The sequence below is a fragment of the Metopolophium dirhodum genome, chromosome 1 (genome assembly GCF_019925205.1).
Source record: "Metopolophium dirhodum isolate CAU chromosome 1, ASM1992520v1, whole genome shotgun sequence".
In the NCBI taxonomy this organism is placed as follows: domain Eukaryota; kingdom Metazoa; phylum Arthropoda; class Insecta; order Hemiptera; family Aphididae; genus Metopolophium; species Metopolophium dirhodum.
The window spans coordinates 133,633,871-133,658,430 of record NC_083560.1 but is presented as its reverse complement, the minus strand read 5'-3'; the positions used below and the strand labels follow the sequence as shown (position 1 = coordinate 133,658,430).

At 39.3% G+C, this 24,560-nt stretch overlaps 4 protein-coding genes across 4 annotated transcripts; 2 read left to right on the top strand and 2 right to left on the bottom strand.

The window, feature by feature from the left end:
* Positions 1-7,284: 7,284 nt before the first annotated feature.
* Positions 7,285-8,214, bottom strand: LOC132932494 (uncharacterized). Its single transcript, XM_060998884.1, has one exon. It carries the CDS (start codon positions 8,212-8,214, stop codon positions 7,285-7,287), a length of 930 nt encoding a protein of 309 aa, XP_060854867.1.
* On the bottom strand, positions 8,211-10,906 carry LOC132932493 (uncharacterized). Its single transcript, XM_060998883.1, has 3 exons — positions 10,864-10,906; positions 9,001-9,838; positions 8,211-8,931 (listed from the first exon to the last, which is right to left on the bottom strand). The coding sequence occupies exons 1-3, from the start codon at positions 10,904-10,906 to the stop codon at positions 8,211-8,213; spliced, it is 1,602 nt and encodes a 533-aa protein (XP_060854866.1).
* Positions 10,907-19,315: 8,409 nt separating this feature from the next.
* Positions 19,316-20,044, top strand: LOC132932492 (proteoglycan 4-like). Its single transcript, XM_060998882.1, has one exon. The coding sequence runs from the start codon at positions 19,316-19,318 to the stop codon at positions 20,042-20,044; it is 729 nt and encodes a 242-aa protein (XP_060854865.1).
* Positions 20,045-23,197: 3,153 nt separating this feature from the next.
* LOC132932491 (zinc finger MYM-type protein 1-like) lies at positions 23,198-24,001 on the top strand. The gene has a single exon (XM_060998881.1). It carries the CDS (start codon positions 23,198-23,200, stop codon positions 23,999-24,001), a length of 804 nt encoding a protein of 267 aa, XP_060854864.1.
* Positions 24,002-24,560: the final 559 nt, after the last annotated feature.

Genomic DNA, 24,560 nt, shown 5'->3' with positions numbered 1-24,560 from the left:
AGCAACTACTTCAAGATCAGAGATAATGGGGATGTTTTCGCTTTCAAGAGAATTACTAATGAAAGTAGCGACACCTCCGCTTGCCCTGTTGGCAACAGATCTGTTTTTAAAAAAGGCCGAGTAATTTTTGATGTGAGCAATATGTGTATCCTTGAGGTTGGTTTCTTGGAAGCAAAGAATTAGGGGTTGAAAGTTGTAGACAATACGGTTAATGTCAACTGAACGTTTGTAGAAGCCATTGATGTTCCATTGAATAAATGTGCTCATATTTAAGTAAGTATTATTTGCAAGCATATTAGTGATGTAGAAAATTGGAAATGTTTATATTGATTTGGTTTAATTATATGGGAGGAAGGGTCTTAAACAATAGGTTGGTTAAAATTTTTATTTTGGACTTCATTGCACGGTCTGTAATTAGAGGGTATATTTTTTCCGTTAATTCCAACATGTCCGAAATGTTGGAATTAATTTCGTTGCATAATGTGTATATATTAATATTAGGGTTTCTAATATTTTCCAAAAAGTATTTAAATTGGTCCAGGGTGATTGAGGTATTATCACTGTCGCTGAAGAAGGCGGCTGTAGGTTCAAGCGAGGTGTTGATTTTGTTGTCGTCGGTGGAGGTGAGAGAGTTGGATCTGGAGCGGCTGGTTTTGGCTTTTTTTTTTTCAGGTTGAATGAAAGGCATAGGGCTGCCTGGTGCTGTAGGGGAGGTGGGAGATTTCATTGTATTTGTGTCCGATAGAGGTCTTTTAGCTTGAGTGGTGATTGGTGTTTTCATTGTTACATGGAGTGTTTTGGTATTTGCTACGGGTTGGGATGAAGTTATAACATTGTTTTCCTGATTCCAGTCCATGGTACTTTGAGGTTGGGTTGTGTCTATTGAAGGTAATTCGGGAGGCTGAATATCTTCTAATTGTTCTGTAGTATGATCATCGATGGTTACAATAGGGCTGTTATGAAAGGTTTGTTTTTTACATGACGCAGAAGTGTGACCCACATCTTTGCATAGGAAACAAGTGATTCTGTCATCAGTAAAAAAAATTCTAAATGAGGTTTGGTTAAAGTTAATAACTAACGACCCGGGTAATTTGGTGATATCTTCTTGATTTATAAACATTTGGCGGCGGAAACTCAGGATATGTTCGTATCCCGCGATATTGATGCCGGCTTTTATATGGTTTAGTTGTGAGACTGGAGATATATTAATGTTTTTTAATGCGTTGAGAATTATTATGTTAGGTATGGATGGACACACATTTGATATCGTGATCTTTTTGGCTGGATTAATCAGTCTGCGAATAGGGATAGAGTGTTCGTTTATTAATATCGTTTTGGATTTTTCAAGAAGTGTATCGAGTACTTCTTTGCTTGAAAAAAAAATACAGAAACGATTGTTGGATATCCTTGAAGTGAATATTATGTCCCGAGGGGAGATAAGTTTTCCTATTGCAAGTATATATTCTATTTGTCTGATGCCGTCTATAGAGTTGAAAACAATTGCTTGTTCCCTGGATGGAGTTTTTTCGTTTGCCGTAATCGTAGCAAAACTGATAGGTGATTCTGAGCTGCATACTGAGTGGGGTTGGGCGTTGTCGTCGTTGGAAACGATAACGTTTTGTTTATCAGAAGTGGAGAGGTTATCGTGTTGATTAGCTGCAGCGGCAATTAAGAGAGCAGCGGTAGTGGCAGAGGTAGGAGTAGGGCGTGGGGGTGGCGGTAATGTATCAATATTATCTACAGAGACATTTGAGTTTGACTTGTTCGAGCTAAGATTTGTTTTTGAACTGCTTGATTTGGTGTAGGTGGGAATTTGTTTAATAGAGCTTGTGGGTATGTTTTTTACAGAAGGTGTTTTAGAGTGGGTGTTTGTGATATTTTTGTTTAATGTTTTAGTAAGAGGCGGTTTGCCTGTTGTATTTTTGTCGCTCATTACGGCGAGTGTTCCACGTCAGATAATAAAAATAATGATTATATTACCTGTACGTTGGTCGCCGGCATAATTAACGGAGTGCTATCGGAAGCTATAAAAGCGCACGGTCGCGGAAGATGTACACGTGCTGTTCGGTCGGAGGTCGTGAAGATTATACTATAGTATTTGGAAATCAATCCACAGACGTTCTACATGAGGTAAAAACTACAATATTATATCTTATAGCCTTTGTTAAAAAAACTAATTAATTGAAAAATCAATGTTTATTGTATATTATAGATAATTTGTAGGTATAATAATATTGTGTAGGTATTTTTTTAATTTTATAATAACATTTCTTTTTTTTTTCTTTGTTTGAATGTCTTTAATGTGAGCAATAGTACATCTACCTATTTTATATTACAATATAAACTTTTCAGGAGTATATTAATAGTTTTTGATCTATAAATTTTATATTTTTAAATAATAATAAATTAACAACTCTTTATTAAAAAGTATAAACTATTAGGTAACCTCGTATTATTGATTTTAGAATATTAATATTAATATTTTTTTTAGTTTATTCTATAATCAATGCTCGTAGGTAACTATAAGCTATTGGTGAGTCATTTAGTCACACAAAAGATAAAAAACTAGCAATATAATCATTATTTTAATTCTAATATACTAATACAATGACAACAAATATTTTGTTCAATTTCAGGTTAATAAAAATTGGTTATGTTTATTGAAAAAAATATAAGTACGGGTACCTATTAAGTTATAATTTATTAATTCAAATTTAATATTCATGAACAGATTAAATTTTATTTTGGGAATTTTTCAATAAGACACACATGTAAATTTAACAAATAAATTGTATTATAAGTGTTATCTATTTTATACAGTTTAATTAATATTTTTTTTTAGATTTAATATATTAAATGCATTTATTGTATTTATTTTGTATTGATTATATTTTTTGCATTGAGCTTATATTTTAAAATTATTTAAGCATAGGTGTTTCATTCAGTTTGGGTTTATAGAACTTAAAAGAAAGGCACATTTTAAACTGTATAATAATAATTAATCTTATATTGTTTATAAACTCATTAATATTGACCCTACTGTACCTATATGTACAGAATAATAATATTATTTTTTTTTTCTTAATTTCTGTATTAGATTGATGACATCAACAAATGTAACTGCAATGAGAATGAATATGAGTTAAAAAATCCACTATTAATACCCGATGAAAGCCAGAAAAGTCCCAATAAATCAGATACAATAAGTGTGATTCCCGGGACTCCAGATCATAATATTATAGTTGGGCATAAGGAAGGTTTAAAAGGTTTGATCAACGATGAGGAGATTGATAATAATTTCAATGCAAGAAAAATTAGAATTAGTGTTAAAGGTGACACAGTCGATTACCGAAAATATAGACAGTTTAAAAGAAATTCTGGTCAAGAATATACCACTAATAAAGGTAAAAAAGTTAAAAGTCGATCTTCTGAGCCAATACCAAACTGTCGAGCCAAATGCAACACTAAAATAGATGATGATTTACGTGAAAAGTTATTTGCTTCTTATTGGTCAATAAACAATTTTAACAGAAGAGCTGCATATATTTCTAGTTGTATACATTTTACTGATACAAAAACTACAAGAAAGCGCAGGAATACACCAGAGAAACAAAAAAACAGAAATAAAACATTTCATTATGTTGTTCCAAAAGATGGGAACTCAATATCTGTTTGTAAAAGTTGTTTTTTAAAAATTTTTGGAGAAACCAAAAATTTGTTAGCAATGTGTGTACACAAAAATTAAATTCTCCCATTAATAAAACTTCACCAGATAAAAGGGGTAAAGCCAGTCCACCCAATAAAATAACACCTGGTGATATAACATTGGTAAAACAACATTTAAATAGCCTTCCAACGTACGAAAGCTACTACTGCCGAAAAGAGACAAGAAAAAAATACTTACCACCATACTTCACTCTACGTGCTGCTTATAACGAATATATAAAAACCGTTGAAACTCCAGTCAGTAGAACGATTTACGAAAAATATTTTAGAACATCTGGATTAAAGGTAAAAAGTCCAAAAAAAAGACACATGCGCACAATGTGACAGACTACATATGCAAATTAATTCAGACAGTTCCTGTACATTTAATAAGAAAAATGAGCTCATCGCTGAACAAAAAAAACACCAAGAAGAAGCGGAAGAAGCATATTGTGTAAAAAGAAAAGATTCGTCTATACCAACAGAAAAAACCTGCGTTTTGGCATTCGATCTCCAACAATGTCTACCTACACCATGTTTAGAACCTTCAGTAGTATTTTATAAGCGCCAATTGTGGACTTATAATCTCACAGTTCACAATATGAAAACTTCTACTGCATCCTGCTACATTTGGAGTGAACCAATTGCCAAAAGGGGTGCAAACGATATAGGATCATGTGTTTTTGATTTTTTAAAAGAACTCTCGCCAGAAATTAACCATGTGATTATGTATAGCGATTGCTGTTCTGGCCAAAATAAAAATAGTATCTTAATAGCCATGTGTCTTTGGTTTTTAGAAAACCAGGAGTCAATCGATGTGATTGACCATAAATTTTTGGTTCCTGGTCATACGCGCATGGAATGTGATTCAGACCATGCAAAGATAGAAAAAGCACGTAAAAGGTACTCAGCTCCTATAAATCATCCTAATAACTGGACAGAAATGATTCGTTGGGCAGGAAAAAATAAATTTTATGTAAAAGACATGAATCAAAATGATTTTTATAACTTCGACAATTTACTTAAAACAAAATATAAGATGGCAAAAAACAATACGATCGGAGAAAAATTTGTGTTTAGAGAGGTAAAATGGCTTAGATATGTGAAACAAGAAAAAAATATTGTTTCTTACAAAACAACACTAAAAGAAGATAGCGAGTTTTTAAAACTTGACCTGTTTCGTAAAAAAGTAATACATAATGATCTACTTATGGCCTACAATGAAGAGTTACCAATTACTAACGAAAAAAAAAAGATCTCATATCTCTATTACCATTAATACCTGAAGTGTTCCATCAGTTTTATATTAATTTAAAAACCAAAGCAATTACTGATCCTATTATTTCTGACGAAGAAGACATTTAAATTTAGCATTAGATATTATATTTTATAATATTTTTAAATAATTAATTTTTATGTAGGTACCAAAGTAAATGTTGTGCAATCAAGCGATCCTATTATTTATACATATATAGGTAATATTTTAATGTTATTTGATTTTAAAATGTATATTATAGTTATTATAATATTCTCAAAGGTTGGAGATAATATTATTACTATCTACAAAGAAAAGTTGGTAGTTAATAAGTATTTACTATTTAGTATATTATCCTTATACTTTTTATTACAATTTAGTTAAAGTTTGTTTTTGTTTTTTTTATTTCCTTATACTTTTTATTATAATTTAGTGAATTTAGTAAAATTATAAAACAAACACAGACAAATCACTTTGACATTATATTATAATCTTTATAATTTAAATTCTTTATACCTTAAAAATGTATGCCTTTTTATGTTTAATTACAGATATTATTAATACACCTACACATAATCATAATACTAGGTTCAATAATTATATTGGTATTATTGTTCCAAAACCTATAACTAATTTTAATAGATTCTATATTCTATTTGTGTTTTGTAAAATTCTTACTACTTTAAAAATTAATTTAATTTCTTTTGATGATAATTATATTTATATATTATTTAAACAATACACTAATACTATTGACTTTGAAAGTCTCTCTTAAACTGTTATAATCTAAAAAGAAATGCATAATTTATTGATGTTACACACCTTATATTGCTCCAACCATCTAACTGAACTGCATAAACTTTAGCTTCTAAAATTTTTTCATAGACTTTGTTATAAGTTCTTAAATAATATTCGTTTTCCAATAGGGTAGTGCCAGGTATGATTTTGTTACTGTGCGTGTACGGATCCCAACAGGTTTGGTTGTTATTGGCCTAGCAAAATCAACTCCAACTCGTGCGAAGACAGGAGCCATGGTGACACGGGCAGCAGGTAGATCAGTGTTGGGAAGGAACGCGTTCCTTGAGGAACGCGTTCCTTTTATAGGAACGAAGCTCGGAACGCGTTCCATTTAAAATATAGGAACGAGGAACGGGAACGAGTTCCTATTTTGAAGGAACTTGAACGAAAATTTCCGTTCCTCAAATAATGAAAAAATTTTAACACGTTGAGTGCCACAGTATATTTTATGAAGCGCATATAGTGTGTTTCCGCGCCAAAACTGAGCCGCGACGCCGTCGGTCGACTACGTGTCGTGTTCCGGGTCGTTTCCGGTTCCGCGCGCCAAATTAGTTCTTCTCAAACAAAACAAAATGTCAGTATAAAAATATTTTTTCAAATAAATTGAATTAAAAAAAAAAACAGATTGTTGTATCATACTATGTCCTATACTCCTATGGGCTATAAGCCTATAACCTATAGCATATCTCTATGTGTGGTGTATCGTGTATAGTACACACTATACACTGTATACTATACTACTATAGTAATATACATGTATAATATTATGCAATTATGCAATATGAATGTATATATATAAAGTTTCAAGTCTACGCTATACAACTTTTGAATTATAACAAAAAAAATCTAAGACAAATCATTTTTGTTAAAAATCGGTGCTCCTAGAAAGGAGTGAGTTAACCGATTTCAGTGGTGGTCAATGGTGTTTTTTGCGAAAAATTTTTAAGTCAGAAATAATCGGTTAACTTTCTCGGTTCGATTATTTCTGACTTAAAAATTGTTCGCAAAATACACCATTGACCACCACTCAAATTGCAAAAAAAGGAACATGAAGGAACGGGAACGCGTTCTTTTTTCGGGACAGGAAAGAGGAACGGGAACGAGTTCCTTTCTTACAGTAGGAACGAGGAACGGGAACGAGTTCCTTTTTAAAAGGAACTTTCCCAACACTGAGGTAGATTAGCCATCACTTGTTGACATAGTTCTTTGTGGGAACGTACACATGGTATGCAGCTATGTATGACCCTTTTGATCGTACTGCGACAGTGAATCACCCAATATTTTTGTCTAATCACTGACATGGTGACTTCTAGACTAGCATGTAAGTAGTACAAGTGAACTTGTTTTATGATTAAATAAGTGTATATATGATTTTTAGGTAACAATATTGGATACTTTTGACCATAAGAGATTTCTGCATGCCGAAGTCTTCCGCCAACGCGTAACAAACCTGTATCATCAATGAATGGATCAAGACTGGCTAATACACCTATTCTTTGCAATTGGTTTGAATGATTTGAGTCGTTTCACTTCATCGATGAATACAGAGTGCTGTGCGATGCGGATCCAAAAATATATATTTCTTGATTGTATTCTTGGACAGTAATATGTTCTGACAATCGCTTTGGATTTCTACAATTGTGACAGAACCGATAGATGTATGCACCAATGCGATTGAGGCGTTCATAATTTGAACATTTGGTCAATAAGTCTTCCCCCATTGGTTCAATGTTGCTTAACAGTGATACAGAAACGGTAGGATGATGTCGACGTTCTTCATTTGTATCTGACACTGATGTAGTTTTCAATTTGATGTCTGGCCATTGGTTTTGGTCAGAAAGCCAATCAGGTCCATGCCACCACAGATAGTTATTTATGAGCTGATCACCTGAAGCACCTCTGGAAGCCAGGTCTGTAGGGTTGTCAGCGGAACGCACATGTCTCCACTCAGCTGCTCGAACTAGTGACTGTACTTGACTTACTCGGTTTGATACAAAGGTGGTCCATTTATAGGCATCACTTTGTATCCACTGCAATGTGACGGTGGAATCCGTCCACATTGTTACTGCATCGACTTGCAGTTGAAGTGACTCCATTAGTGAATGCATCAACTGTGGTAGAAGTGTAGCGCCACATAATTCCAGCCTCGGTATTGTGACTTTTTTCAGCGGGGCAACACGAGTTTTGGATGCCAATAAATGTCCGGTGTTATTTGAGATAATGTAGATAGCTGCCGCATAGACACTTTCTGAGCTGTCTGAAAAACCATGTAGAATACAACCTTGTTGGTTGTCCATTATGTTGCCAATATGACATATAATTTCAAATTGCTGTAGATGGTTGTACGATGTTCGATGAGGAATCCAATGTTCATGAAGTTCTTTTGACACAGGGTCATCCCACTCGGTGCCTGTCTGCCAAAGTCGTTGCATGAGGATCTTAGCAACTATGATCATTGGTGCCAGCCATTCACATGGGTCATAATGCGTGCAATTTCTCCTAATAATTCACGTTTAGTAATGCGTTCCAAATGTGGTGTAGGTTCTACTTTAAATGAAAACGTATCTCTTGTGGTGTTCCACAAAATGCCCAACACAGATACATTATGTTGATCAGGCATAGAAATCTGCAACAGTTGATGCTCGGCTGAAATGTTTTCCAAGAGTGTGGGTGTATTACTGGCCCATTTCCTTAACTCAAATCCACCACGTTTAAGTAGATCGTTCAACTGCTGTATTTGAACCTCGGCATCATTGACGTTGTAACAGCCTGACATGACTTCATCGACGTAGAAGTCATTCTGGAGTATTGTGGATCCTTCAGGATAATTGGCTTGTTCATCAACAGCAAGTTGAGATAGTGTGCGTAAAGCATGAAATGGTGAAGTTATCAATCCATAAGTCACCGTTTTCAATTTGTACATTTGTATTGGTTCTGATGGGTGATTTCGCCACACAATACATTGATAACACTGGTCATCAGGGTGCATCTCAATCTGCCGAAACATCTGACTTATGTCAGCAGTGTAAACATATCTGTGCATACGGAATCTGGTGATAACTATTACTATGTCACGCTGTAGTTTATGACCTCGATGTAATGTGCCGTTTAGTGACTTCCCATTGCAGACAATAGCAGATCCATCAAAGACAACTCTCAATTTAGTAGTGACACTAGATGGACGTCAGATATGATGATGCGGTACGAATATAATCTGCCTCTCTTCCGTGGAATGTACACACTCCATGTGGTTCTGTTCAAGATAATCAGCCATGAACTGTCGGTACTGGTCGTACACTGATGGACTTCGAAGCAGTGACCTCTCCACCTGGGCGAGTCTTCGTACAGCAACGTCGTATGAATTGTTCACAGAGTGCGGCGTCTCCTTAAATGGCAACCGTACAGCGTAACGCCCACTTTCATTGCGTTTAAATGTTTTGAGGAAATGGTCTTCGCAGAGTTGATCTTGTTTTGACATAGTTGTCACTCTAGGCACCTCTTCAATTTTCCAGAAATTTTTAATTTGGCTCTCAAGTCGCTGATGAGTGGTACTGGTACAACAGGTGATTACACTGGTTGTGGTCTGTGTTGGATCAGTTTTAGTGATGTTGTTACCACCAGTAACAATCCAACCAAATCTTGAATTTTGTGGTATAGGGGCACCCTCTGTTACAAACTGTTTACCATCTTGCACAATATCATAAAAGAGTTCAGCGCCTATGAGAATATCAATTTTTCCTGGTAAATGGAACGTTGGGTCAGCTAGTTGTACGTCTTGTAATTGATGCCAATTTGATGTATCTATCTTACCAACAGGTAGATCAATAGTGATACGTGGTGCAACCAAAGCAGTAATTTGATACTCCTTATTGTTTACGCGTGATGACACCGTGAACTCTGCCTTCTCGCTGACAGTTGTCTCTGCCGAGGATGTACCGTTGACGATCACTTGAGCATTTATTCTGTCAATGCCTAGTTCTGTTGTCAATGATGATGTTATAAAATGCGATTGTGATCCAGAATCTAGTAGTGCTCGACATAACACTGTTTGGCCATTTTTGCCACTTACACGTACTAATGCTGTTGACAGTGACGCGGTACGCAGCGGCCACCAGTACAAAGTACAGGTACCGCAGCGACCAGTCAACACTTTTCGTCAACCGCCACTACGGGCTACAGCGCGACAACGCCAACTCCCCCACCGCGCCACAAAGGCACAAGGTGGGACGGGAAGGCGAGTCGCGTAGAACGAGTACCGGCCGTCGTAAACTCGCCAGTGGTAATACCCCTGTCTTTCCGACATCAGTTTTTTTCACGACAGCCTTACACGCGCCGTATACACGTACCACGACCACCGAGATAAAGCTAACTATATTTTGTCATAAAACAATTCACCGTCCGTTGTTCTTTTTTTTTGCTTATTATACATATTTATATATATACGTGCAGTCCGTACGGGACAAAATAAAAGTAGTTCTCCACCATCTGAATTGTGTTTGATTTAAAACGAACGAGTGTGCCATCCACGCACCCAACCAACGACCGGATCACCCGCCACCACCGTCGTAGCCGCGTCAAATTGGCTCCCCGCAGAGGAATCATCGCCTCAAGACAGCGTAAAGGTAAGAGTTTTTTCACGCTGACACATACCTCGGTAGATTGCTTATATTAAGTTAATATTAAGACTTTTAGCCAGGAGTGTGTTTGCCGGTTAGCTAGGATTCCCAGTGAACATTACGTAAGAATTATTTCTAGCACGTAACAGGGAATCCCGCGCAGCCGTGCATAACCGTGATACGGATTGGGAAGTAGTTATATAACAACCGCCACCCCTCCGCAACGCCTACCTTTCGTCCCGCGACATTACCGTCGATAACAGCACAGCGCGCAGGCCAAAACCGGTTTCAGCCGCTGCAGCCGTCAACTGCCGCCGCCGAGTACGTCGATCCAGTTCTGCTATTCTGGGAACGCAACGGCGGCACCGTCAACAGCTGACCTACTAACGTAATCGCTGATAAACTTCCGTAAACAGCGCACAAAATTTACGTCAAAAAAAAAAAAAAGTCTCTAAACCACGTACACACACCAAACACAAGCTACCTCACCGACCAACTGCTTAACGACAACATTTGTAATTAAATCATACATAATGACTGGTAAAACGTTACAACAGTTATCGTCGGTGGAGCTGCGTAGCGAGTGCACGGCCCGCGGACTCAGCGTGTCCGGGTCGAAGTCGGATGTGTATGTCAGGCTAGAGGAGCACCTTAGGGAAAGCGGACTAGTTCCCGAGAACGTGAGGTTCGAACCAGTGCAGCCCCCAATCACAGGATTAGGGGACGGTACTGGACAACAACCACACGTTCAATCATCGCTTTTAAGCACGGACGTCAGTCGGATCTTCGAACCATCGACTAGGGGTACCTCGACAAGCCATACGGCAAGTCAAGGACCAACGGACGAACGGCCAGAGGACTGCGACAACCAGCTGACCATGCAACAGGGCCAGTCCGCACACCCATTAGATACCGACATTTTCAAAACCGCAGCGGAACAACTGCAAAAGTTAAAACTGGCGTTGCCACAAACGAACGACACAACGTCGTTCGAGGCACGCCTAATGGCGCTCGAGGCAAGCATGACGCGGTTCTTTACGGAATCGCGCACAACCGCCACGCAGCAACCACACGACTTTGCAGTCCCGCGGTACACCAACCACCCGTCACCCGTACACATAACAACTCGTACACACGATAGTTACCAGTCGGGTAGGTCGTATGAGCGCAACGAAGGCGGCGCTCAGCCGAGCGCCAGCCACACTGCCGCCACGAACAACCGACCGTTCTTCACGCGCGACGGTCAACACGACTATACGGGTCACACCACACACGCGTCACAACACGCGTCATACGAAGCACGCGTACATGAACGTTCGGTACTAATACCGTACGAGGACTTGCGTACAGCAAGAGCCTCGTTACCCGAGTTCACAGGAACTAGGGCCGAGGACCCCGTACGGTTTATAGACAATACCGAGTCGATTTTGACGCAAGCGCGTATACACCCATCGGGTTGGTGCAGGGCGGTCGAGCCGCAATTAAAAGGAACGGCGAGTACATGGTATAATTCTATCAGGGCACTCGACCTATCCTGGACAGAATTTAGGGAGGAATTTTATGAAAATTTCAATAACGCCGAAATTCAGTCTCGATTGCGCGCCGACATCGTGTCAACACGTCAAACGCCCAGACAGTCGTTAACGGAATTTGTGCTGATTAAAAACCAGCTGGCGCGCCGCGTAAATACCGGCCTATCCGAATCGGAGTTGGTAGGTATTATCGCCGGACTAACGCGTGACACTTTCCGTACACACATACGTCTACACCGGCCATTGACGTTCAGCGAGCTGCGACGCATCGCAGGCGTTTTGGACCCGGTAACGGACAACACCAACCCGCCCCCACAACAATGGGCCCCTAAAACTAAAAAAGGGGTGGAAACCCCACAAACAGCCCCCCCGGTCAAAAAAAAATTTTTTGCGAAAGCAACTGATCACTGGCGTTTTCTTTGGGTGTGCAAGTTGTGTGTTAACGCCCTATAATATTGATGTCATAACATATTGTGCATGTGTAATATTGTAATTTGGAAATTTGTAATGCATATTACATAGTAATATAATTTTATTTACAAAATCTTAAAATAATTGTTTTGTAGGTACTCTTCTCTATAAATAAAAATAATAATCAACAAATAAACTATTTTTAACTCGGGATTCGACCAGCGGTATGCACCGTCTGCAGCTACGACGCGCGGGCGCGATGGTGTGATTGCGGAATATTATGTATTGTGTCGTGTAGGACGTTAATGTTTTGAACAACGACTCGTGGTATCTAATATCCCACATTCGTAATTTGTCGTGATATTGTCGGCTAACTTCGGTGCAATGTTAATACTAGACCAAGTCGTTGAAAATGAAATTAACGACCAGCCGCTAATCGGCTATTCGGCTAATGGCAATTAGTAGTGGGGATCATCGCGGCTGCACGTTGTACACTCGTACTGCAACGCCGATCGACAAAAACTTATTGTTTATTTCTGTGCATCACTGCATCAGTATTGTACTATTGTTAATTAGCATGTACTACCTATTCTATCTTTTATGAATTTTATTGCAATTGATTGATAATTCAAGACAGTTACCAGGTATTCACTATTCTATTTATTTTTGTTTAAGATACTCTTGGTACTGATTATTTACAATACGTATTACGTGTCGTATAGTTATTAAACTTATTCCATATTAACAATAGGTATGTGTAACCGTAGCGAAGTTGTAAATCAATTAAAACAAAATTGCTTTTCAAGACTTTCATTTGCTGAAAAAAAAGTTTTAGTTCAAAATGGTAGACCGTGTCCAGATCTTGACATTTTAACAACAGTAAAAATTAAAAAGACGACAGATAATACGTCATGCACTCGGCATTTTCGTAAAGAGCTTTATAATATATCTGATTGGTTATGCGGTTGTGAAATTTCGAATAAATTTTTTTGTTGGTCTTGTTTACTATTTTCTACGAAAAAAACTGTTTGGAATAATCAAGGGTATGATGATTTAAATCATTTAAATACAGCTGTTAAAAAACATACTGAATCAGAAATTCATATAGCTGGATATTTTAAACTTAAGACATTTTTATCATCATCAACTGCTAAAATTGACACATCATTAGATAAACAAAGAAAAATAGATATTCAATTACATAATGAAAAAGCAGCAAAAAATAGAGAAATATTAAAAAGATTAATAAATGCAGTATGTTTTTTAGCTAAGCAGGAATTACCTTTTAGGGGACATAATGAAAACAAATATTCAGTAAATAGGGGAAACTATATGGAGTTATTGATTTCCAGCCAAGAATTTGATCCATTATTACAAGAACATTTAGATACATCTACTATTTTTCGAGGCACTTCTGTTTCCATACAAAATGATTTAATAAATTCTATTGCTGATGTTATTAAACATGAGATTTTTAATGAAATTCAAAATACACAATACGTGGCAATTATGCTTGACGAAACAACTGATATTAGTAATAAATCACAACTATCGACAGTACTGAGATATTTTTCAAAAAACGAAAGCAAAATTGTTGAACGTTTTCTTGGATTTGATGACATGAGTGCTGACAAAACAGCAGCCTCTCTATTTAATCACGTAAATCAAGTAGTTGAAAAATTTAAAATTGAAAACAAATTAGTGGCACAAACATATGACGGGGCAGCAGTAATGTCTGGCCATTTAAACGGGTTGCAAAGTAAAGTTTTAGAGAAATATCCTAAAGCTATATTTACTCATTGTTATGCGCATGTTATTAATTTAATACTTCAACAATCATTAGAGTGCAACAAGGAACTTAAAATATTTTTTCGAGGTCTTAACTCTTTACCTGTATTTTTTTCTCATTCTCCTAAAAGACTAAAAGCACTTTCAGAATTTATGACCAAAAAGTTACCCACATTGGCTACTACTCGTTGGAACTTTACTTCACGATTAGTTCATATAGTTCATAATCATCGAACATCATTGGTTGATTTTTTTATGTTTGTTTATGAAAGTGGTGATTTTGATAATGTTACTGGAATGACAGCAAAAGGGTTTGCAAATTTCCTTCAAGAAAATAAAAACATTTTTATTATACAAATATTATCTAATCTTCTTATTTTTACTGACGTATTGTTCAATATTTTACAGTCAAAACATTTTGATATTTTATTTTGTAGTCAAAAAATACTTGATTTTCAAAACCAATTATATCAAGAAAGGGAAAATTTTGATACTTTATGGGAATCATTTACTGAAAATGCTAACGAACTTTTTGTAAGCAATCGCAGGGTTAGTCAAACAGAAACCGACAGAAAAGATTATTATAGACGTCTTTATTTTGAAATTATCGACAATATACATACTCAAATTAATATCCGTTTTAAATCGTTTGAAAAATTGCAATATTTTAATTTACTTAATCCTACAAAAACTAAATGTTTTGCGAAAAAAGATAATTTTCCATCTGATTTACTTAAAAATTTACAAGATATTTATGGCGATTTTTTCAACTATGGTAAACTACAAAATGAACTTCATGTATGGTACACCTTAAAGGAATCATCCGATAAAAGTCCTATTGAAATTATGAATTATCTTTCTGAAATGAGCTTAAATAGTGGATTTTCCGAAGTGTATAAGTTGGCTCAATTAATATCTACTATACCAACAACAACCGCTTCAGTGGAGAGATCATTTTCATCTTTAAAAAGAATCCATACATATTGTCGCTCAACTCAAACCCAAGAAAGAATGAACAACTTAAGTATAATATCAATAGAAAAAGAATTGGTTTTCAAATTAAGGGCAAACAGAAATAAATTTTATGAAGATGTTATAAACAAATTTACTGAGAAAGAAAGAAGAATAGAATTTGAATTCAAATAAAAATCAATATATAATAGATTATATTCATTAAAACATTGTCAGTTTGTGTAATAATTAAATTTTATAAATATTTTTATGTATTTTTAAAAATTTAAAAAGTATGTAAAATAAATAACTTTAATAATAATATGTTGAATTGGGAATTTATTTTTCATAAGGGGGGGGGGTTCCTAATCAATCACACATTAACGCCTAACGTCGAAAGTCAGGAAACGCCACTGCAACTGATAATACACCACCGGGGCCGTGCAGATATTGTGGGGAACTCCATTGGAACAGTAAGTGTCCAAACAGACCGACCACGTCGGGAAACGGCGGGGGAGTCGACGAGGACTAGTCCCCCTCATCGACTCATCACCACCCCCCCCACTCATCACCACCCACTCTCGGTAGTACACACGGAAAAAATAAGCGTAATCGAAAAGCGCGTAGTTCGGTAATTCAACACACAGAACAACCAACTACGAACATTTTTTCCGTCCAATCACCACTCGGCACCCGTTCACAGACCCCCAACCTACACCACCCCACCATTGAACACACTCACCTCACCGGTGACACGTGTGTTCAACAACAACCGGCTTATGGGGCAGCCACAGGTGTAGGGACAAAGGCAACAGAGACACGGGTGTTCACCCGCACAGGTGACGGGGACACAAGCACACACACCGCGCTTATCCCCGCATTAGGTCAGTCTGCGCACGTAAGGCAACAGGCGAGCAACGAGGCAACCGATGTTGACAGTATGGTCATGGCGGTTAACACCACCGACCAGACAGTCTCCATCGCGGTTCAGAACCAGTTGTCCCGCTCGACCAATTGCAATACGACTAATAACGGTACGCGAACATGCCAAGACAAAATTCCGACCCCCGCGGTCGAACTCGAATTTCCGTCAGGCTTCGTAACAGCCCTATTAGATTCGTAGGCACAAAAATCATACGTAAACCCGACAGTAGCCCGTAAATACGGCAAAACACCCACCCACGGACCAACAAACACAGTCCGGATGGCGGACGGTCGCACTGCAACAACCAGTGGCACCTCCACATTCGAAGCTAGGATAGGTGCACTCGATATAAAATTCGAAGCTACCATCCTAGACAATTTGTATTGCGACGCGTTACTAGGACACGACTTTCTTGTTAACAACGAAGTCTCTTGGGATTACGCCGCGTGCACAATTCACATGGGTAAGCAAATTCGTACGTCGACATGTTGGAAAGGGAAATCTCAACCACCCGCCACTCGTCCCGACCTGTCACAATTAGAATTTGGAAACGACCCCAAAACACGCGCGAAACTAACCAAGATTTTAAATAAATACGCGGTAGTATTCAGCGAAAAAGTAGGACGTACCAAATTGATTGAACACGAAATTCTGCTAAAAGACCCGTCCCCAATCGCGCTCAAACCATACCCATATCCGCAGCAGAAGCAAACTGCTATCGACGAGATGGTACGCGATATGGAACTCCAGGGGCTCGTAGAACCAAGCACCTCACCATGGGCCGCACCAGTAGTAATGGCAAAGAAAAAAGACGGAACTTTTCGTCTCTGTGTCGACTACAGGAGGCTGAACGACGTTACGGAATCCGACGCGTACCCTATGCCAGATCTCAACAAAATGATTAGGCAAATGCGGGGCGCGAACATTTTCAGCATTTTCGACCTTAAGTCGGGGTACTGGCAAGTGCCGCTACACGAAAATGCACGAAAATACACGGCATTCCGAACACGTAGAGGTCTATTTCAGTTCAGAGTCCTCCCTTTCGGTCTAAAGAATAGTCCAATGACTTTCGTGAGACTCATGAACGAGGTCATGAGGGGGTACCAGGATGATTTCGTACAAGTTTACCTGGATGATATTGTAGTATTTTCAAGGGACGAGTACGAACACCAGGCCCACTTAGACAAGGTTCTCGAGCGGCTCAAGAGGTTTGGACTAACGTGCAACACAAAAAAATGTAAAATCGGTCTACGCGAAATTTCATTTTTAGGGCACATCGTAGACTCGGAGGGCATACAAAAACAACCGGAAAAATTGGTATGCATTGACAATTTTCCGGTTCCCAAAAAGTTTAGGGACGTACGTAAATTTTTGGGCGTGTGCAACTGGTACAACCAGTTCGTAGATAATTACGCGGATACCATAGCACCTCTCACTAATTTATTAAAACAGGGAGTACGGTGGAAATGGACAGAGGTAGAACAACGCGCGTTCGAAACAATAAAAAACGCGCTAGTCACATCACCAAAATTGTCGCCACCCGATTATAGCAAACCGTTTTGTCTGCAAACAGATGCAAGCGAAATAGGAGCCGGTGCGGTACTTTTCCAACGGGGTGACAGACCGGAGGAAAGACGCATAGTGTCCTACGCAAGCAAAAAGTTTAGCGAAACGCAAACAAGGTACGCCGCGGTCGAACGCGAGTGCCTAGCGATAATCTGGGCGACAGACAAATTCCGTCCATACCTAGAAACCCGACGTTTCGAACTCCTAACCGACAACTCGGCACTAACATGGTTACACAGGGCTAAAGACAAAAATTCAAAATTAACACGTTGGTCACTACAACTAACTAATTTAGATTTTAGTACGGTACACGTCCCGGGAATACAAAACGAAGCACCAGATTTGTTATCTCGTGACCCGGCACCGGGCACACCTGTAGACGAAGATCGACTTGAGGAAAAATTGGTAGGGGCGCCCACAGCGCCGACAACCAGTGTTGACCTCGAATCTGACCGAATATTTTCAATGTTCGATAACCACGTTAGTGACGACACACCACTCACCGCGACGACTCTCGAAAAATGGCAGTCCGAAGACGCCACAATCCGCGAAGTAGTCGCCGGTCACAGGTGGGACGGGCCAGCGCGGAACACTAGGAGCACAAAATCGGGAACAAACGCATACGTTTTTTCCGAAGGTCTCTTACGCGTAAACGTAGGCACCCACACACCCGTCGTGATACCAAAAACCAAAGCACAACATGCAATTTGGAGGTGTCACGATCACGTCTTATCCAACCACCCGGGCTGGAAAGAGACGTACCGGGTGGTTCAACAACGGTACTATTGGAAAGGTCAAAAAAACGACGTCAGGTTATATGTCGGTGCATGCCACGTATGTGCGTGCACGAAACCACTAAACTCACGTCCAAACGACCCAATGCAACCAAGAACCTCCCGTGAACCATGGGAAGTTATCAGTGTCGATCTCATGGGCCCATACCCACGTTCTGGTAAGGGAAAATCGTATATACTGGTAGCAACCGACTGTTTTAGTAGGTGGACCGAGGCTTACCCCTTAGGAACAGCAACCTCTAAAACAATAATCGAAACGTTAGAACGCGAGTTCTTTTCGCGTTTCGGTTACCCCCGCGTGTGTCTCAGTGATAACAGCCCACAGTTTGTGTCAAACGAAATGATGAACGCGCTAGAACGCTGGGGGGCACAGGGTTGGACGACCCCAGTCTACCACCCGAGGGCCAACCCAGTCGAACGCCGTAATCAAGATTTAAAAAAAGGGTTACGCGCACAACTAGTAACGGGCAAACATAAATCTTGGGACACGAAACTACCCTTAATCCTATTTTCGATACGGAACAGGTGCAACGAACAGACATGCTACCCACCCGCGGTCCTTGTTCTCGGCAGAGAGTGCAAGAGACCCGGAGATTGGGCGCTGTCTAAAGCGTCGCCGGTACACATCAAAAAAATACAGGAAGAGAGGTTAGAGCGGGAGAAACGTATTTTAGGCAAAAAGGTAGTGGTAAAACCTAGCACGAACACCGGCACACAGGTGAAGTTCGGCAAGGGCGACGTAGTCTACTACAAAGCACACCACTTATCTAAGGCACACAAAGATTTTCATGCCGGTTTCGCACCAAAGTGGTGGGGACCGGTAAGACTGGCGAAACAGGTCGGGAAAGGAGTCTTCCAAACCGACCAACAACCGCCGCGGAAAATACATGTGTCATGCCTGAAACGGGCGCCATTGGGCCAACATTAAAAAAAAATAAAAAAATTGTCTATAATAACAATCATTTACAGACAACATGACCGGCCAACAGCAGGAGAAGTGGCAGCAGGTTGCCGAGCTGATACAACGGCTGGGGCTGGTATCCGGTGGCCAGGAGGAGCCGCGAACAGCCGCCCAGGTCGCGAGGATGACTACCCGCCAACTCCTGCAGGACCCAGTGCGGGCGGCCATCTACAACCGGGGCTGGGCGGACCGTACGATGGACATACAGCGGAGGTTGCGGCCACAACGACCACCATCAACAGCAACACCCAGCAGCCGCACACCGTCCCTGACAAGGCCACCACCTCCAGCAACGACACCTGCCCCCGTAACACCTGCGGAGCCGGCACCGGTACCCAGGCCAACGGGGGTAATCCCCGGCCCAACGGGGAGGGTAAGGACGGAGGCGCAGCAGGCAAGGAACCGCCGGAAATTCCAACAGCTGAAGGAGAAGAGGAAGGCCAGGGAAATCGAGGCAAGCCAACAACGTCGGCTTGCCAAGCAACCCGCGCCAACCTCAGAACCGGAAGCAGCCGGCACGCCTCCGACCAACCCTACACCGATGGAGGTTGACAAACCGGCATCCAAGGACGGCAAGTCCGAGGAGCCGGGACAACCCACCAGCCAGGAGTCGCCAAACCAATCGGAGGCCACGGTAGAAATTACCGAGGCAGATTGGCTGGTGGCGTTCGAGGGGATGCCGGAGTTGGACGAGAACCATTCATACTACACTCCGGTAGGGTCCCCAAAACACCCCCAATAACACTCACGGGCGCGGGCAAGTCTACCTCAAGCGAAAGCCAGAGGTAGTACAAGCCACCCCGTCCTGTAATGACACACGGACACCGGTACAAGTGTACCCCGTGTGACGGTTTGGCGGGGGAGTATAACGCGGTACGCAGCGGCCACCAGTACAAAGTACAGGTACCGCAGCGACCAGTCAACACTTTTCGTCAACCGCCACTACGGGCTACAGCGCGACAACGCCAACTCCCCCACCGCGCCACAAAGGCACAAGGTGGGACGGGAAGGCGAGTCGCGTAGAACGAGTACCGGCCGTCGTAAACTCGCCAGTTGTAACACCCCTGTCTTTCCGACATCAGTTTTTTTTTTCACGACAGCCTTACACGCGCCGTATACACGTACCACGACCACCGAGATAAAGCTAACTATATTTTGTCATAAAACAATTCACCGTCCATTGTTCTTTTTTTTTGCTTATTATACATATTTATATATATACGTGCAGCCCGTACGGGACAAAATAAAAGTAGTTCTCCACCATCTGAATTGTGTTTGATTTAAAACGAACGAGTGTGCCATCCACGCACCCAACCAACGACCGGCTCACCGCGGATCACCCGCCACCACCGTCGTAGCCGCGTCAACAGTATGACACTCTGGGATGTGGTCGGGTGTGATGCTCCTAGATGATATGTTGTACTTTGTGAACACTGTTCCGTTCCCTGACAATTTTACGTATCTTCACCCTCTGTTGTACTGACCTTACTCATGTTGAGATGTAAAAGTGTATGGTGTTTTAATCCACAACTTTTACAAATCTTATCATTAGTACATTGATTTGAACCGTGGTTTGTGCGCAAACAGTTGAAACATATATTAGCTCTTTTAGCTAAATTTAATCGCTCACTTGGTTTTGCTGTCATGAATGTATTGCACTTGTAAATTATATGTTTCTGGACACTGGACACTGATTTAATGTGTTGGTCTGACTATCAGTCGCTACATGCGCTGTGGTTCTAACAAACTGTTTCGTCTTACCAACATTATTTGCATTATTGGGTTTGTATTGTAACATGTTTAATGCTTGTAATCATCGATTTTCGATGTATTTCTTCAGTTGTGTCCATGTAGGTATTCCTGGGTAAGCAGCAGATTCAACTTCCCAAGCTTTTCTAACTTCTGCGGGTAAACGAGTCGCAACAATACCAACGATAATAGCATCCCACTTATCGACTGGTTGATGCTATACTGATAGCGCTCTAAGATGTTTATTTGTACCGTTGAGCAATGACTTCAGGCCCGCGGTGGTCTCCGTTTGGTGTATGGTCTGTGTTAACAACTGTTGGACATGACTCTGGACGATAAGACGTTCATTGTCGTACCTTTGTAGTACTAGAGTCCATGCTTCCTAGTAGTTGTTACCAAAAGATGCCATTGACTCGATAACTTGAGATGCTGACCCTTTCAAACTTGATTTGAGGTAATACATCTAGCGTGTGTTGTCAATAAAATCATTGGAATGAATGATTGACATGAATTGGTCTTTGTATGTGTACCAGTCATCGAAATCCCCCTCAAAAATTGGTATATTAATTGGTGGCAGTTTAATTGCTTAACTTTTACAATTGTCAGAAGCGCTTGTCGCAGCTGAACGTGCATGTAACCGACCAATTAGCAAACTCCTTACCATTGTGTAGTAGTAACTTACAGTTTCCAGGTCTTCAATGAGCTTGTCCATTTTCTCATCGTTGGCTACTGCAGACTTCTCTTCGTAAGCCTCATTGTACTTAGTGAAGGCATCTTCCAATAGGCTCAACTGTATTTGAGCTTCCTCATCTGAATACTTGCCAACCACGTCTTCGGTCAGCTTCTCACGTTTTTTCAGAATAAGTTTGCCTTTATTTTTGAGTACCTTTAGGTCTATTGTGGATGTATGAGATTGAAACCGACGTGAACGTGTTATGTGAATGCAGTGGCGCCGAACCCTATGTCCATGTGTTGCGGCCGCAACACATGTCTTGGGTGGGTGGTGGTACCTATAGGCTTATTTTTGATTTCGTACTTGAATAAAATAGTTGGGATACCGTGTAATATACTTAAGGCTCAAGAGTAACAACTAACAACTAGTAAGTTGCACACGTGCAGTGTGCACACAGGGGTATAATACAACACAGTTACAGAGCACACTACGAGCCTACAATGGTCAACTTAATTTATTACACATTTCTACATTAGGATTGTTTTCTCTCTCTGACCCATGTGCAACTGCAACATGCTAAATCAATTAAATAGACAAAACGCATTTTTGAATAATGTTGTATTCTTATACTTTGTAGAGTAAACTTACCTAATGTACAAGTTATAGAGATTAGAGAATAATATTTTTGAAGGTATTGTGACCCCCCCACCAGCTTATCCGTAGATTAGGTATCCTAAGAATTATGAATATGTGTGATCTATTTTGGTCTTATGACAATTATTGTGTCAATATAATTTAATAATATATTATAGACTCGTTTGTATGGCTTTGCGTGTAACCAGTTTTATTATCAACAGAAATAATAAAATATACCAAAAGATACGAAAACATCTATTTTTATTTTATTATTGAACGGTTAATATTATTGTGATAATGTTATGTTATTACAATTCACTCGATACGACTGATACGAGCTATATAAGTTAAATATAACATATATTAGATTTCGCACGTATCTCGCATTCTCGCATCGGTCACATTTAACTGCGTCAGTGCGTCATTAATCGTCATTTCACTGACATTTTTAAAATGAATTCTACTTCTACAACTTGTAAATGTGGAAGAATTCGTGGTGAATTAAATAAAACAAATTGGACTCGGCATTTGGAGTCATGTGGTAAAAAAAAAAAAACTAAATTCAACTTCAATAACAACTTCAATAACTTCATTTTTTAAACTACCAGTTAAAACTTCATCAACAACAACATTACCTTTGCCAACAAGAAGAACAGGTATGTCACTTTATTTTTAATACCTACTTATTCAATATTCAAATAGGCAAATAGGCAAATTATATCATAACTTATTGACATTATTCTTTTTTTGGCTCGACATAACTTAAGTTTTCGAGGGCATAATGAACAATGGTCAAATCCATTATCAAGAGGAAATTTTAAGGATTTGATCATTTTAATGTCCAAAAACTCTGTTTCTCTTTCAGAACATATTACAAAGTTAAAATCTAGAGGCAGACAAGAATTATCTTTTATTAGTTGGGAGAGGCAGAATCAATTAATTGAATGTATAGCCAAAGATATCAGCACAACTATTCAATATCAAGTAAGAAATACAAGATTCTTTAGTATACCCATTGACTCGACGTTCGATGCTTCGCGTAAAGAGCAAGTGTCTTTCATTATTAGATATACTTGTTTAAAATCTGGGAACGTATTGGAACGATTAATAGCAATGAGAGAATCGCCTAATACCTGCGGCGGTGATCTTTTTAATTTATTTAAAAACATAATGGAAAGTGAAGGTTATGTTTGGTTAACTGATCTTGTAGGGCAATCTTACGATGGTGCATCTAACATGCGAGGTGCTTATAAAGGTCTTCAAGCATTAATTAAAGAGGAAAATAAACATGCTACGTTTGTATGGTGCCACGCACACAGACTTAATCTTACTGTGAAGCAAATAGTATCGTCTAATTCAAATTCTGCTGATCTATTTGGTAACTTGGAAACTTTGTATTCATTCGTTTGGTGTGCAAAGAAAAGAGTAGCTATATTTCGTCAATTTCAGACCACAGATTCTTCAAAAAGTCATCAACCTTTGGCTTTAAAGCGAGTGTGCACGACAAGGTGGTCATCACATTCAGCAGCGTTAGATACAGTACTAAAAACGCATAAGTGTATTATAAATACTTTGACAACAATCCAAACGCAAGAAGGACCAAGTGACCCTAAAGTTAGTGCAACTTGTAGTGGTTTATAGTGATGGGCAAAATTGTCTTGGTCTTGGTCTTGCAGCAAGACCAAGACCAAGACCAAGACCAAGACCAAGACTACGAATTGCTTTGCAAGACCAAGACCAAGACTGAGCCTGCAAGACCAAGACCAAAACAAGACCCACACTGCAAGAGTCTTGCAATATTTATTGTAATTTTTTTTTAAAAATTTTCCCAGAAAACACGTCATTTAGTGTAGGTTAAAAGAAATAATTTATTAGGAATATAATAAAAACGTAATATTTCATTTGATTTACAACACGTTCCAGGAATTGAGAAAATAATGAATTATTGAATTTTTGAAAACAAGATAATAAATATTGGATACCACGAATATAAAGTGGTTTTGTGACAAATAGCAATACAAAACCTTAATGGAATTATTTTTAGCTGCCGAATACGACACAAATGTTGATGTGCGAGCAGTGAGCACAAATATATACCTATTATAATAATAACATCAGTCACCGTACGGGCAATACGGTATATTAATTATAAACCGCAAATATTTATTTAGTGCTGTAAATAGCTCTCTTCATTGAATAT